General features: G+C 53.3%; 1 protein-coding gene across 1 annotated transcript in view; it reads left to right on the top strand.

The window, feature by feature from the left end:
• The window catches only part of CFAP74 (cilia and flagella associated protein 74), a 56,448-nt gene that overhangs the window by 6,792 nt on the left and 33,361 nt on the right, over positions 1–16,295 (top strand). Inside the window, exons 7-16 of the mRNA XM_065892100.1 lie at positions 236–346; positions 703–805; positions 1,203–1,360; positions 2,311–2,512; positions 3,526–3,714; positions 4,806–4,979; positions 5,298–5,416; positions 9,181–9,247; positions 9,617–9,706; positions 15,698–15,862. Coding sequence (XP_065748172.1) covers positions 236–346; positions 703–805; positions 1,203–1,360; positions 2,311–2,512; positions 3,526–3,714; positions 4,806–4,979; positions 5,298–5,416; positions 9,181–9,247; positions 9,617–9,706; positions 15,698–15,862 — 1,378 coding nt within the window. The remainder of the gene's footprint in view (positions 1–235; positions 347–702; positions 806–1,202; positions 1,361–2,310; positions 2,513–3,525; positions 3,715–4,805; positions 4,980–5,297; positions 5,417–9,180; positions 9,248–9,616; positions 9,707–15,697; positions 15,863–16,295) is intronic.

Below are 16,295 nucleotides of genomic sequence, written 5' to 3'. Positions count from 1 at the left end.
CCTCACAGGTCCTCCGGCTCTCCCACCCCCCACCTCGTCCAGTCCGTTGCCAGATCTTCCTGCTGCTTCCATGGGATCCGAGCCTGTGGACACCCACAGGGTCCCCACGGGCCCGCCCCCTACCAGGCACAGCGCAGGGCCCTCCCGCCTCATGCACTTGGCCCTGGTCCCGGGCCCTCTGCAGCCAAGCCTGCACAGGACGTGTCCCTGTTCCCGCTGCCCCGTGTCCCTGCAGGAGGTCCGTGTACCTACAGAAGGAGCACGGGCTCAGGCACCAGAAGCTGGTGGAAGACGCCCAGAAGAACCATCGGAAGGCCGTGAAGTTCCTGAAGGCCTCCCTGGGGAGGTACAGCGGCTCTCTTCTCTCCGCGCCTCTCCTCCTGTCCCTCCCCTCACCCCACCCCCGCCCACACAGGGAAGCCTGAGAAAGTGGATCAATTGCCTTCGTTTTGAAATTCTCCAATTTTATCACTGAGCCGTCACCTCATCACCCATAAAGAATAAATGTGTTTCCAGCTTTGAGCTGACGGCCGTTAGTTTCAGACGAGGACTCCAGTCTAGAGAAACGGCTTTCACGTTTCGTCGTGGTCCACGCGCAGCCCATCTCTTTCCCACTTGCCTTTAACATCCTGGTGCTTGGCTGCTTCCTTGGGGCTCCTCCCCCTGGTGGCCACTGCGCCATGAGCAGGTCCTCCCCACCAGGATCCGCCAGCAGGAGCGGAGAGAGGAGCTGGAGAGCCGCGAGCACGCGCGCAGGCGCATGGACGCCGTGCTGGCCCTGAAGAGCAGCATCTCCGCCAACCGGGTAGGACTGGCCCCACCTCCCGACGCCCTCAGGATGCGCTCACCTGCCCTTGGACAGGCTCCCGCGCCTCGGCGAGGCGCGTGCTGGAGCCCTGGGCCTTCCCAGGGGAAGTGATACCCCCTGGGGCCTGGGGGGCAGTTAGACCAGGGAAGCGGGGAGGGATGCGCAGTGAGCCTCCGGTCCAGTGGAGACAGCGGGGCTCTGGCCTCGGGAAGCCCCTGAGGATTTTGGGGAGGGGGCAGCTGCAGGAGGCGGGTGCAGGTGGGAGCAGTGGTGATTTCCACAGACGTTGACCTCCGGCGTCTCCGGTACGAGTTGAGGGCACCCAGCCCGCAGAAAGCTCCCTTGCGCACGCGCACACCTGCGGATGCTGGCACGTCCGTGCTCTATTCCCAAGGAGACACTCCGGAAATTTCAAGCATGGGGCCAGGCCAAGGCAGAGCTGGCGGAACAGAGGGCCCAGGCCGAGAAGGAGCTGATTCTGGCCCAAGGTGGGGACGCTTTCAAGCACTTTTGCCATCAACGCCGGCGCCAGGAGCTGGAGACCCAGAACCGGTGAGGGCCTGGTGGGGTGGCATCCCAGAGCGGTGGGTGGGTGTGTCTGTCACTACCTGCGGCGAGGCTGCCTCTCTCCCTGGGCCTCCCCCTCCCACCCCCCACCCCCCACATCCTGCTCTCCAGCCCCCAGCAGGCGGGACGTCTCCTGGGCCTCAGGCACAGCCCCCACTGCCCCTGCAGACCCGGGCATCCCCCGCCCGTGGCCTCCTCCCTCCCAGAGGCTGCGGGCAGCCGGGGCTCACTTTCTGGGCTCCCCCAAACTGGGGCTCAGTGCTGCCTCAGTCCACTCTGCACCCCGTCATCCCCTAAGAACCCCTCGGCCTGCAAGTCCCCCATTCTCAGCTCCCCAGGCTGCACCCGACCTGAGACACAGGGGTCCGCCCGGGGGCTTCCCAAGATGCAAGGGTGAGGTGGCCAACTCTCCTGCCTCAGCCCAGCCTTGCACACAAGGTTCTGTCACTTCCTCTTCATCCTGGAGGGCCTGTCCCTTCCCCCACAAGCAGCCCCGCCCATCGTGGTCACTGTCAGCACCTGCCCAGGTGTGGCCACCCGGTCCTGTCACTGGGGAGTCGTGGTGCCCTGAGTGCCAGCCCTGGCGTTGGGTCATCGCCTGCCCGCAGGGGTCCCAGGGGCAGCTCCTCCTGCCTCGGAGCCCTTAGTCCTGGCAGGTGGGAGGCGCCAGCAAGGAGCAGCGGGAATGACTGACTGAGTGACCGGCCTCCAGCCCTGAGGCTGCCCTGGTCTGAGCCTCAGGGCGCCCAGTGGCGCCTGGGAACCCGGAGTGGGGGATGCAACAGCTCACGGGGTCGAGGCTTGTGGCGGGGACGGCGCTGGGCCGGAGGTTCGCGTCCCAGGTCTCTGGCCCGGCCGCCCTTCTGGGCTCCCTCCGTCGGCTCCTGCGGGCCGAGCCTCTCGGGGGCCGGGCGCAGCTGGCGTTTTCCCCGCAGCGCCTTCGAGGAGGAGCAGAAGCTCAGGAAGCACGAGATTGTGAGTCGGATCTTGAAGGAGGAGGCCGAGGAGGCCAGGAGGAAGCAGCGGCCCTCGCCCGCCAGACCCGCGGGCCGGCCGATCCTGAGGGACCAGACCTGGAGCTACGTGGCCGCTTTCCATGACGGGAAGGGCCCGGCGGACCCGCCCTGCTGCCCCCCGGTGAGCGGACGCCCCTGCTACACTGGACCGCACCGGCCAGCTCAGATCAGGACCACGGAGAGCGCTCCTGCCCCTCCGCCCCTTCGCCGGATGCAGGCACAGCCTCTGGTCGCCAGGCGGCCCCAGCCCTGGTGCACGTGTTCCATGTCCCTCGCGGCTCCCCCCCGGTCTCCGGCGCCTGGCCCGCCTGGGGAAGCAGACCCCCACCGCCACATGTCCCCGAACAGGATTGTCTTGGGCCACCTTACCTGTCCCCAGATGCCAGAGCCAGGCTGGTGACCAAAGGCCCATCACGGCCCAGGGGAGACGTGTGCTCCCGTCCACCCCCCATGCGTGCTCGCCCCGGAGCCGGGCTGCTTCCCTCCATTCCCGCACTCAGTCCTCACATAGAGGGCCGGCCCTGTGCCGGTCGCCCCATAGGTGACCTGCTTACCTGTCCCTGAGGGTGTGGGGTAGGGACGTCGGGACCCCATCCTGAGCCCGGCAGCCCTTCTGCTTCTGCCCTGTGTGCCCCCAGCCTGAAGGCCCAGGTCACTGGCTCCAGCAGTGCGCTGCCAGCCGCGACCCCCAGGCTGCTTCGTGGGCGCCCCCCAAAGATGTGCCTCTCTGCCCTCTCGCCCCCAGCCGTGCTCCTGCCCTTCTCTACGTGGGGCCTTTCTCACGCCTGCAGCAACATCGCCCTCCACTCTTGTCCCTGTGCCAGCCTGATGTCCCCGGAGGGAGGCCCCGTCTGGCCCTAGAGCAGCTGAGGGTCTGTGAAGGGGTTTCCGGAGTGTCCATAAGTCAGAGTGTTTTGTGGCTCTTGTGGGCGTTGGAGACCAGGCTTTCACGATGTATAAAGACACTCATGGTGTAAACAGAGGTTGCAAACCCGTGTGTGCTCTGGTCTCTGAGTGCAGACCGGGGCTGGGTGGTCTGCCAAGGCCCTGGAGTCCTGAGGGTTCGCACTTTCTTCCTCCCTCCCGCACTTTCTTCCTCCTGTACACTTTCAGAGTACAATCTCTGTTTTCTAGAACAAGCTGTTGCATTCCTCTCCCCAACTCCAGGAGGGCAGGTCTGCGTTACCCCAAGCCTCTCTGCTGGTGAGAGCCGTGTCCAGCGAGTCCGTCCAGGCGGACAGGGGGAGCCTTGGCCAGGAGGCGGGGACGCTGGCTCGGCCGGAGTTCCCTGGGCTCTGGAAGGAGGACTGCAAGCCGTACCAGGTAGCCCCTCGGACACGCGGCCACATCTTTTCATCCGTCTCCCATGTCTCCACCCTGTCCTGGCGACCGTGGCAGCCCCCCTCGCGGGGGCTGCTCTGCAGTTCCCCCCAGCCACCTCCCTCCCAAACAACCACAGGGCCGGTGGTGGCCACACGCGGAGGGATGCAGGCAGGGGGCTCGAGGGGTGGGTTCCTCTCAAACAACCACAGGGCCGGTGGTGGCCACACGCGGAGGGATGAGGCAGGGGGCTCGAGGGGTGGGGCCGAGTCCTAATGCTCCAGCTTACTACTGGGGAAATGTGTCGCTAGAAAAAGGCATGAGCTCACACTTCCTTTGACGGTCTCTTGTCACGGAACACGCGCTCTCCAGAGCACTGGTCGTCCTGGCTCTAAGAGGGCAGGCACAGCTCTGGGAGCCGAGAAGCTAGCGAGTGTCCACTGCACGCAGCAGGACACAGGCTCTGGCCCTGTCTCTGCACTGGTCAGCCGAGGCCCGCGGCCACCTGGAGGACATCGCCCACCCTTGGTCTGTGTACAAGTTGGTTCCCATTGCTCTGAGGGCAAAGCCACTTTGGTTCCGCTGGTTCTGAGGAGGCCTGCCGCTGCTCTGCTCGGGCCCGGCCACTCCCTGGGCACCACCGGTCAGCAGCCCGGCTCCCACCCAGGAGAGCGAGGCAGGAGGGTGCCAGCCCCTGGGCCAGCAGGGGCACCGGGAGCCAGGCCCCCAGAGGGTCCCTCTTCAAGTCACTAAGCCGTTCAGGGAGGCACCTTTATTTGTGCCACTGAAAAAATGTTGTTTCCGGTAGAGCTTTTCAAGAACTTTCTCTTGGCCTGATTTTAAAATCTAGAAAATACCTCTCTGCCATTATTTCCTGGAAATCCGCCGGATCCTGGACAGCCCTGCTCGGCCCCTTGTTTCTCCCCTGACCCTGCCATACCCCCTCCCCCACCTTGCTGGTGCCCACCCCACCCCGGCCCCTTGCGGCCGTGGTGGCCCCCGGCTCCGGGCTGTCCATTTCCTTTACCCCCCAGCTGACCTCGGGGAGGCCTGGGGGCGCTCCCGAGCCGGCCACTGTCCCCGCAAAACCCCAGGTGCCCAAGGAGGACGTGGGCCAGGAGCCCATGGGCGGAACGAAGACGGACAAGGACATCCTGGCGCGCCCTGCGCAGCGGCTGCGCCGCGGGGTGACCCACAAGCAGGTGGCATCCAGGCGCGAGTTCCGAGGGTGTCCCTTCAACAGCAAGCCCAAGCTCGTCCACTTCAAGGTGAGCCCAGGGTCCTCGCCTGGGTCTGAGGGGACAGGGCCCGGTCTCACACGAGGGGTCAGACACCAGCCCCAGGAGGGCGATTGTCCTGGGGGGCTGGCATGTCACACCTTCCTGGTCCCTCTGGAGGACCCAGGCACCACCCGACCCTTTGCTGGGGGACCCCCACCCGCTGGTCCCCAGGAGGCCACTTCCTGCCTGAGGCAGGGGTCCTACGAGACCGTGGAGGGTGTCCCCATCTCCCAGGCGGGAATGTCAGGAGCCGAGAAGCATCCGTCAGAAAACTCGGAGCAGTAGCTTTTTATGTGCTCTTCCTAGGACTTTGATATCGGCAAAGTGTACAAGAAAAAGATCACGCTGACTAACGCCACCTACACGATTAACTACTGCAAGCTGGTGGGCGTGGAGGACCGCCTCGGGGACTTCATCCACATCGAGTACTAGGGGGTCGGGGGGAGGCGGGCGGTGCGTGGGGGTGGGGGAGGCGGGCGCCGCGCGGGTTGCGGGGGAGGCGGGCGGCGCGCGCGGGGCGGGTGCTTCAGTCCCTGCAACGGCTATCAGAGCCTTTTTATTTGACCCACATTTGGGGCACAAAACCTTCAGCTTGGGTCCCCGTGAGCATTTGTAAAGTGGCTCCTCCGCCTTCCTGAGACTAGCCCAGTTACGGCTTGATGTTTTCCCCTTCATTGTGTTTTGAGGTTGACCACTCTGGGTAAGATTTCCCTGGAGGGCCTTGTGCCTTTTCAAGGTGAAGAAAAAAGCCATCTTTTATTTCGGGACTGTGTACTTGAACTCTGTATTTAAATTTTCTTTCTTTTCTTTTAATTGTATCCAATAATTCTTTTTTTTTTAATTGGAGTAAAATTGCTTTACAAGGTTGTGTTAGTTTCTACTGTACAATGAAGTGAATCAGCTGTATGTCTACATACATCCCCTCCCTCTTGTACCTCCCTCCCACCCCCCACCATCCCACCCATCTAGGTCGTCACGGAGCGCCGAGCTGAGCTCCCTGTGCTGTACAGCAGGTTCCCACTAGCTATCTGTTTTACACGTGGTAGTGTATTTATGTCAAACCTAATATCCCAATTCGTCCCACCCTCCCCTTCCCCCCACTGTGTCCACATGTCCGTTCTCTACGTCTGCGTCTCTATTCTTGCCCTGTAAATAGGTTCACCTGTACCATTTTTCTAGATTCCATATATATGCATTAACATACGGTATTTGTTTTTCTCTTTCTGACTTGCTTCACTCTGTATGACAGACTCTAGGTCCATCCACATCTCTACAAATGACCCAATTTCGTTCCTTTTTATGGCTGGGTAATATTCCATTGTATATATGTGCCACAACTTCTTTATCCATTCGTCTGTCGATGGACATTTAGGTTGCTTCCATGTCCTGGCTATTGTAAATAGTGCTGCAATGAACATTGGGGTGCATGTGTCTTTTTGAATTATGGTTTTCTCAGGGTATATGCCCAGCAGTGGGATTGCTGGGTCATATGGTAATTCTATTTTTAGTTTTTTAAGGAACCTGCATACTGTTCTCCATAGTGGCTGTATCAATTTACATTCCCACCAGCAGTGCGGGAGGGTTCCCTTTTCTCCACACCCTCTCCAGCATTTGTTGTTTGTAGATTTTCCGATGATGCCCCTTCTGACTGGTGTGAAGTGATACCTCATGGTAGTTTTGATTTGCATTTCTCTAATAATTAGTGATGTTGAGCATCTTTTCATGTACCTCTTGGCCATCTGTTACGTCTTCTTTGGTGAAATGTCTATTTAGGTCTTCCACCCATTTTTTATTTGGGTTGTTTGTATTTTTTTGATATTGAGCTCCACGAGCTGTTTGAATATTTTGGAGATTAATCCTTTGTCCGTTGCTTCGTTTGCAAATATTTTCTCCCACGCTGAGGGTTGTCTTGTCGTCTTGTTTATGGTTTCCTTTGCTGTGTGAAAGCTTTGAAGTTTCATTAGGTCCCATTTGTTTATTTCTGTTATTTTCATTACTCTAGGAGGTGGGTCCAATGTATTTACATTTTTCCTCTGTTCCAGGGTTTCAGGTTTCTTCCTCTGAGACCCCACTGATACCTGACTTGGGTCCTCTTTTGTGTCTGATTTTCTTTCTGTCCCTGTAATCCTTGCTTCTTTCCTGTTTTGCTTTCCCCTCATTTTTCTTGTAACCACCGTTGCTGTGTCTTCTGCGGGACCCTCTTCTCTTCTGCTCCTTGAGCATTTTGCCTTTGGCGTTAAGGTTCTTCTCCTCCCCGCCCTGGTTTCTCCAGCTTCTGTCCTCAGTTTGGAGGTCCCGGGGGCTCCTGCTGTGAGCGCTGCAGCCTCCAAGGCCCCCAGGGGCTTCCCGGGGCTGCTCCCTGAGTCCACAGCTCTGGTCAGCCTCCCCGCGAAGGCCGCGCTGTCCCGTTCTGTGCCGACTGTGGCCGGACGCGGGGTCTGCAGAGGCTCATGTGTTTATCACCCGCGTGTCCTCCGCCTTCCAGGCATGCTGACAGCGGGGGCTTTCCTGTGTTGCTAGTTCTTCCTGTTGAGCTGTGGGTTTCTGGAGGAGTCGGCGGAGGCCCAGAGTCGGGTGGTCGCTGTCACCTAGGCCACCCTGAGGCGCCCCTCCCCAAGCCTGGAGCAAGAATTTTTTATTGGCAGCATTTCCTCTCCACACTTGGAGGATCTTACTCCCCTGTCTCCTGTTTTCTGCTGTTGCTGTTCCGTCCGATCCCCTGTCTTTGTAGGTTATCGAGCTCTTTCCTCAGGTGGCCGTGAGCTTGCCCTCCCCTTGGGGTCCTGCATGTCTATGACAGTGTGTCTGGTGTGGACTGATCTTTCCTAGGGCTGCATAGAACTCCCTGTGCTTCCTGATCAGAGGATTCAGCTCTTTGAACAGCTGTGGACGTTTCTCCGCCCTGTCCCTTCAGATGTCGCCTACCTCCCATCCTCACAGACCTGCCCCCGTGTTCCGATTCAAACCCTGTCAGTTCTGTGCCCCCCACACCTCCTGACGCCTGTCTCACACCCCCCCGCCCTGCCCCGTCATCTCCCTGAGCAGGTTTCTCAGTGTTTCCCGGGGTCCGTCCCTCTGTTGAGTACTTCTCTCCTTGGTCGTATCTAATCGGCTATTGAAATTGCTTGTTATGTGTCTAATTTCAGTTGCCCTATTTCTCATTTCTGAAAATTCTAAGTTCTTTTTCGGATCAGCTGGTATTTCTTGTTCTTTTCTCACGTCTGTAATTCTCTGTGTCTTTCTACTGCCCGACATCCTTGGAGTCTGGCCCTGCCCCTCGCTGTGTTTCGTGCTGGTCTCTGCGCGGACGCTGAAATCTGGGTTCGGATCTTCCCGCGGCTGAGGCTCCATCCTCGGGCCTCTGTTAGTCTGACATCTCAACGCTTCCCTCCCGATCCGAGGAGGTTTGGATTTCCTTCTTCCTGCTGCCACTGGGACGCTGCCAGCCAGGGACACATTTTTATATTAAATTTTTAGCTTGTGTTATTTCTATACAAAGTACAGTAGGTAAAATCCAACCTTGTGAAAATGGACTTTGTGTTAGAAATTTTGTCGGGGGCTTCTTTTCCTCACCCAAATCCAGACCAGGTCCCTCCAAGTGTCCCCAGGAAGGTGGGGCTGTTTTTCTGGGTCTTTCACTGAAAGTGGAGCTCAGAGGGCTCCAGCTGAATGCGAGGCCCACGGTCCCAGCTCCCTACCTGTCTCACACACCTGACCTTGATCCTGAAACCCTAGATCCTTGGTTCAGGCCTGGCACGTGTTCTCGTGGGGACTGTGACCACTGCTCACCCCAGAGCATCTGGCCCTCTGGAGTTGGCCCCTGGGGACTTGCCTCCTTCCTCCCTCCGCCCCTCCCCCCTTCCTCCTCCCTCCCTCCCTCCCCCTCCCTCTTCCCTCCTCCCTCCTCCCTCCCTCCCTCCTCTCCCCCTTCCCTCCCTCCCTCCCTCCCTCCCCCCCCCCCCCCCCCCCCCGCTTCCTTCCTTCCTTCCCTCAGCCCTTCACTCACACAACTGACTCTCAGATGTTCCTCGAGCATCTCCTGTGAATTGAGTCCTGGCGAGGCAGCAGGGGCTCAGTACCCAGGACAGGCAAGGGGGGGCCCCAAAGCCCCGCTGGGGCGCCGGCCGTTTGGACAGTGGCTTCTGCATGAGCACAGGGCGCTCACCTCCTGCCCTCATTGCGCCTGCAGCTTTGACCCCCCTGGTCCCATGCCAGCCGGCATGTCCTGTGACGTGCTTGTCACCTTCAAGCCCACGGTGAGTGCTGAGCCCAAGCCGTGGAAGAGGGGAGGGTGGTGGGTGGGATCGGGGTCTCCGCTGCCCCCCAGGCTCCCCGGAGTGCTGTGATGGAGGAGGGACACGCCTCAGAAGGGGTCACGCAGGCCCCCGTTAGGCTGTTTTATGCCCAAAACATATTGGAATGTTCCTCAATGCCAGCAGGGTGACAAGGCGGCTCCTCTGTGTCGCTGGCTGCCAGGTGTGACCACTCATGCTAGCGGGTCCGAGGGGGGCGCGCTCCGTGGACCCCTCCCTCGGGCGGGGGGTGGTGGCTGTGACTGTGCGGACGGCACATGTCACCGCGGAAGGCTGCGAATATGTGCGTGGTTGGGTGGTTTTACTTTTTAGGTAAACAAAGATCTGGAAGGAAACGTCTCGTTTCTGGCTCAGACGGGCAGGTTTTCCGTTCCACTGAAATGTTCAGCGAAGAAATGCTCCGTGAGTTCTCGCCAAGCGTCCGGGGTGGGAGGGTGGGCAGCCGGGGCCTGAGGCGTCCAGCCTGGGGAGGTGGGCACCCGTGGCAATGCTGGAAACGTCCAGGCGAGCCCTGCGCTGGGTGCAGCCCAGATCGCAGGAACCCCGGGTCAGAGGAGACCCTGCTCCTCCTGAAAGCCCTGTGGGGTCCCTTTGATCCCTTTCTTTTTTTGAGCTATAGTCGCCATGCTGCATCTTACATCCCCAGACCTTATAAGTGAAGTTTGTGCCTTTGGACCCCCTTCACCCATTTTGCCCACCTCCACCCCAGCCTCTGGGAACCACCATCTGTTTCTGTACCTGTGAGTTCCACGTGTTTTAGATTCCACATATAAGTGCGATCATACAGTATCTGTCTTTTCTGCCTGACTTAGTTCACTTAGCTCAGTATCATCCAGGTTGTCGCAAATAGCAAGGTTTCCTTTTTAATGGCTGAGTAACGTTCCACACATTTTCTTTATCCATCCGTCCATCGATGGCCGCTTGGGTTGCTTCCACGTCTTGACTTTTGTAAATAGTGCTTCAGTGAACATGGGCGTGCACACAACTCTTCTGATGATACCAATTTCGCGCCTTTGGATAAATACCCAGAGGTGGAATTGCTGGATCATATGGTGATTCTACTTTTAATTTTTGAGGAACCTCCATACTGTTTTCCGTAGTGGTTGCACTAATTTCATTCCCACCAGCAGTGCACGAGGGCTCCCTTTTCTCCACGTCCTCTCCAACACTTGTTATTTCTTTCTTTTTGATGATAGCTATTCCAGCGGTATAAGGTGATATCCCGCTGTGGTTTTGATTTGCATTTCTCTGATGGTTAGTGATACCGACCACCTTTCATGTACCTGGTGGCCATTTGGATGTCTTCTTTGGAAAAACGTCTATTCAGTTCCTCTGCCCATTTGTAAATCAGATTGTTTGTTTGTTTGTTTGTTTGTTTGTTTGCTATTCAGTTGTGTGAGTTCTTCATATATTTTGGATATTAACCCTTTATCAGGTATGTGATTTGTAAATAATTTCTCCCATTCCATAGGTTGCCTTTTCATTTTGTTGGTGGTTTCCTTTGCTGTGCAGAATTGATTTTTTCTTTTAATTAAGAAAAGTTTCAAAGTAATGAAGAGCAGAAAGAATAGTACAATGTATATCCATATACCCACTTCCAGAGTCCAATCATTGTCAACATTTGCCCCACTTGCCTCAGCTGTCTACCTGTCTGTTTTTGCTGGCCCACTTCCAAATGACTTGGCAATATCACAGCACTCAACACCCATCCTTATAAAATGTCAGCATGCATCTAGAATAAAATTAACCCCATTCCTAGCTATCACCTGTCACCCAGTGTGCATTCCAATGTACTGAAATGCCCCCAAACCAGCTTTTATAGCTGTGATTTTTTAAGCTGGGATACAGTCAAGCTCACACATTGCATTGGATTATTAGGTTCTTAAGTCTCTTTTTTTCAGGCTTGAGTTGTAGTAAAATACACATAGCGTAGAATATACCACCGTAACCATTTCTGGGTGCACAGTTCAGGGGTGTTAAATACACACCCCTCGCCTCCAAAGAGTCTGATGAGAAACCTGCCCATAATGTTCCTCAGGCTCCTTGTGTGTGACAGGTCATTTCTCTCTTGCTGCTGTCAAGATTCTCTCTCTTTCTCTGGCCTTTAACAGTCTGATTAGAAGGCGTCTCAACACGAGTCTCTTTGAGTTCATCCTACTTGGGGTTTGTTGAACTTCTTGGATGTTTATATCATACCTTTCGTCGAATGCCGGAACCTTTCGGCCATTATTTTTTGAAGTATTCTCTCTCTGCCCTTTTCTCTCCTCCTCCTAGGACCCCACAATGCATATAGTGGCCCCTTGATGGTGTCCCACAGACCCCTCAGGCTCTGTTCACTTTTCTTCAGCCTTTTTTCTTCCTCTTCCTCGGCCTCGATGACCCCATTGTCCCGTCTTCAGGTTCCCGGATTCTGTCTTCTCCCTGATCAGATTCACCTCTAAATCCTGCTACTGAGTTTTCACTTCAGTTCTGGTACTTTTCAGCTCCAGATTTTTGTTGTTGTTTCTTTCTAGAAACGTTGGTATTTCCATTTTGTTCACACATCATTTTCTTGACTCCCTTCACACCTTCCTTTACCTCTTTGAGCATCTTTAAGACAGTTGTGTTAAAGTCCTGGTCAAGTAGACCTGCCATCAAGTCCTTTTCAGGGACAGTTTCTGTTGATTTGTTTTTTCTTTGAACGAATCATACTTTCTGTTTCTTTGTATGATTGCGGAGCACTGGACATTTGAATCTAATAATGTGGTAACTCTGGAAATCAGGTTTTCCCCTTTTCCAGGGTTTGCTGTGTTTTGTTATTGTTTCTGTTTCTTTGCTTTTTGATCGCTGTCAGCTCTCTCTGTTCTGAGGATCAGCCTCAGATGTAACCTTACTGTCTTCCCAGGTCTCTTCTGAGCCTTTCCCTAGGCGTGCCTGGTCACTTCCTTGTTTTCCCTGTATACGTCCTAACCTTTAATATCTGACTCACAAATGAGGAAAAAGAGAAAAATGAAGGAGGGGAGGAAAAAAAGTGTGCTGGCCCTTTAAGTCCCCTGGAGTCACTTCAGGAGAGGGGGAGGGGCATGTGACAATGGGACAGGAGCAGCAACTATGGTAGTTCTATTTTTAATCTTTTGAGGAACCTCCACACTGTTTTCTACAGTAGCTGCACCATCTTACATTCCCACAAACAGTGCACAAGAGTTCCAATTTCTTCACGTCTTCACCAGCACTTGTTGTTTTCTGGGGTTTTTTGACAGGAGCCATCCTGATTGGTGTGAGGTGGTGTCTCATTGTAGCTTTGATTTGCATTTCCCTGATGATTGGTGATGTTGAGCATCTTTTCATGTGCTTGTTGGCCATGGGTATGTCTTCCTTGGAAAAATGTCTATTCAAGTCCTTTACTCATTTTGAATTTGGTTGTTATTTGTTTTGTTGTTGTTGAGTTTTAGGAGTTCTCTGTGCATTCTGGGTATTAACCCCTTATCAGATATATGAGTTGCAAATATTTTCTCCCATTCTCTGGGCTGTCATTTTACTCTATAGAAAATGTCTTTTGATATAAAATTTTTTCAACTTTCATGAAGTCCAATTTGTCAATTTTTTCTTTCGTTGCCTGCACCTTTGGTGTAGTATCTAAGAAATTATTGCCAAATTCAGTGTTGTGAAGATTTTACCCTTTGTTTTCCTCTAAGGGTTTTATTGTTTTAGGTCTTATATTTAGGCCCTTGATCCATTTTAAGTTAATTTTTGTGTATGGAATTAGATAATTCTTTTGCATGTGGACATCCACTATTCCCAGGACCATTTGTTGAAAAGACTGTCTTTTCCCCCATTGAATGGTCTTGGCACCCTTGTCAAAAGTTATTTGACCATATATGTGAGGGTTTATTTCTAGGCTCTCTGTTCTACTCCATTGGTCTATATGTCTGTCTTTATGCCAGTGCCACACTGTTTTGATCACTGTAGCTTTGCAGTAAGTTTTGAAATGAGGAAGAATGACTCCTCCAGTTTTGTTCTTCCTTTTCAAGATTTTTTGGGCTATTCTGGGTCCCTTGCGATTCCATATGAATATTAGAATGGATTTTCCTGTTGCTTTAAAAAATGTCATTTGAATTTTGATAGGGATTGCATTGAATCTGTAGATTGCTTTGGGTAATATTGATTTCTTAACAATAGTAAGTCTTACAGTCCATGAATGTGGGATGTGTTTCCATTTATTTATGTCTTCTTTCAACAATGTTTTGTAATTTTATTGTACAAGCCTTTCACCTCCTTGGCTAAGATAACTCCTAAAAATTTTATTCTTTTTTTATGGGATTGTAAATGGATTTGTTTTTGTAATTTCCTTTTCAGATTGTTCATTGTTCATGTACAGAAATGCAACTGATTCTTGTGTGTTGACTTTGTATCTTGCTACTTTGCTGAATTTGTTTATTAGATCTAACAGCTTTCTTGTGGAGTCTTTAGGATTTTCTGCATATAAGATCATGTAATCTGCAAACAGAGATAATTTTACTTCTTCCTTTCCAACTTGGATACCGTTTTTTTCTTGACTAATTGCTGTGACTAGAATTTCTAGTACTATGTCGAATAGAAGTGGGGGAAGCAGGCATCCTTCCCTCATTCCTCATCTTAAAGTAAAAGCTTTCAGTCTTTCACCATTGAATATTATGTTATGTTATATTGCAATATTATGTTATGTTGCTTTCATATTTGGCTTTTATTATATTAAGGTAGTTTCTTTCTATTCCTATTTTGTTGAGTGCTTTTATTATAAAAGGGTGTTGAATTTTGTCAGATGCTTTTTCTTCATCAATTGAGATAATCGTGTGGGGTTTTCCCCTTCATTTTGCTGATGTCACATACTTCATTGATTGATATTTTTACATTCAACCATCCTTACATTCCAGGAATAAATTCCACTTGGTCATTGTGTATATTCTGTTTGCTAATATTTTGTTGAGGGTTTTTGCATCAATATTCATAAGGCATTTTGGTCTGTACTTTTCTTTTGTTGTGGTATCTTTGTCTGGCTTTGGTATCGGGGTTATGCCAGCCTCCTAGAATGAGTTATGAAGTGTTTCTACCTCTTCAGTTTTTTTGGAAAGTTTGAGAAGGGTTGGTATTCTTTAACTGTTTGGTAGAATTCATCAGTGATGCCATCAGGTTCAGGGCTCTTCTTTGTCAGGAGATTTTTTTATTATACATTCGATGTTCTTACTAGTCATAGGTCTATTCAAATTGTCTTATTTCTTTCTGGTTCAGTGTTGGTAGGTTTTTTGTTTTCTAGGAATTTGTACATTTCATCTGGGTTTGTTGGTATGATTGTTTATAGTACTCACTTACAATGCTTTTTACTTCTGTAGAATCAGTATTAATGTCCCGACTTTCATTTCTGATTTTAGTAATTTGAGTCTTTCTTTTCTTAGTCCATCTAGCAGAAGTTTGTCGATTTTGCTGATCTTTTTGAAGAACCAACTTTTGATTTCATTAATTTTCTTTATTTTTCTATTCTCTCTTTCGTTTATCTCTGCTCTGATCTTTATTATTTTCTTCTGTCTGCTAGTTTTGGATTTAGTTTGTTCTTTTCCTAATTTCTTCAGTAGCAAACATAAGTTGTTGATTTGAGATCTGTCTTGTTTTATGTTTTGTTTTGGTTTCGGTTTTGCTTTTTTGGCTGCACCACGCGGCTTGCAGGATCCTAGTTCCCCGACCAGCAATCAAACCCTGGCCCTCCACAGTGAAAGTTCAGAGTTCCAACCGCTGGACCGCCAGGGAACTCCCTGTCTTGTTTTTTAATGTAAGCTGTGTAATGTAATGTAAGGTAATGTAAGTTTTTTCTTTAATAAATTTATTTATTTTGGGCTGCTTTGGGTCTTCGTCGCTCTGCACAGGCTTTCTCTAGTTGCGGCGAGCGGGGGCTCCTCTTCGTTGCGGTGTGCGGGCTTCTCATTGCGGTGGCTTCTCTTGCTGTGGAGCACAGGCTTCAGTAGTCGTGGCTCGCGGGCTCTAGAGCGCAGGCTCAGTAGTTGCGCCGCGCGGGCTTAGTTGCTCCTCGGCATGTGGGATCTTCCCGGACCAGGGCTTGAACCCGTGTCCCCCTGCACTGGCAGACAGATTCTTAACCACTGCGTCGCCAGGGAAGTCCCTGACTTTTCAAAACTTGCACTCAGGTGCTCCCACACTGCCATGGTCAGTGCACAGGTCTATGATTTCTGGGATGTGGATTGTGTCCTGGACTGTGCAGAGGCCCTGCCTCCCGCCGTGAGCCAGAGGCAGGCCTCACCTCTGAGCATGAAGACAGGGCCAGAGCTCCTGTGTCCCCTCACGGGTGCAGGGTGACAGGTGGGAGAAGAGACCTTGCTGTGAGCCTGGTGTGGTCACCCTGGCTCACTCGGGGTCTTTTGGCAGCTGTCCCTCGACAAGGAGCTCATCGACTTCGGCAGCTATGTGGTGGGTGAGACTGCATCCCGGACCATCACGCTGACCAACCTCGGGGGCTTGGGCACCAGGTTCAGGTTTCTCCTGGCATCGGAGTGCTGTGAGGTGGATGCGTCCCCGTCGGTCTTCAACACAGTGAGTGTGCTACTCTCCTGGTCAACGCCGTGACTGCGCAGGCAAGGGCAGCATGTGGCATCTCCCGCCCCGAGACACAGTCCCACGAGTGTAAAGGGCCGCGTCGGTGTGGGCGGGAGAAGGCCCAGCAGCAGGACGGCCTCCGGTCAGTCTGGGTAGAGGAGATCTGTCTCCGTAAGGAGTGCGCCTAGGGCAGCAGGGGGCTGCCCCGCCGTGCGTGTTGGCAAGGTGGTGGCCAAGTGCTCCAGGCCCTGGAGTCCCAGCCTGCGGGGACGGGCGGCCCAGCCCAGACACCCCAGACTGAAAAGCACAGCAAACCCTGCCCCGCACCTGCACCTCTCCCAAAGGTGCGAGGGGGGCCCTGGTCCTCTCACGGGAAGGCTGTGCACGTGTGCTGCTGAGGAAGCGGAGACAGGTGGGACCCCATCGGTGG

Source organism: Phocoena phocoena, chromosome 1, assembly GCF_963924675.1.
Source record: "Phocoena phocoena chromosome 1, mPhoPho1.1, whole genome shotgun sequence".
In the NCBI taxonomy this organism is placed as follows: domain Eukaryota; kingdom Metazoa; phylum Chordata; class Mammalia; order Artiodactyla; family Phocoenidae; genus Phocoena; species Phocoena phocoena.
This window is presented reverse-complemented; position numbering and strand designations above follow the sequence as displayed.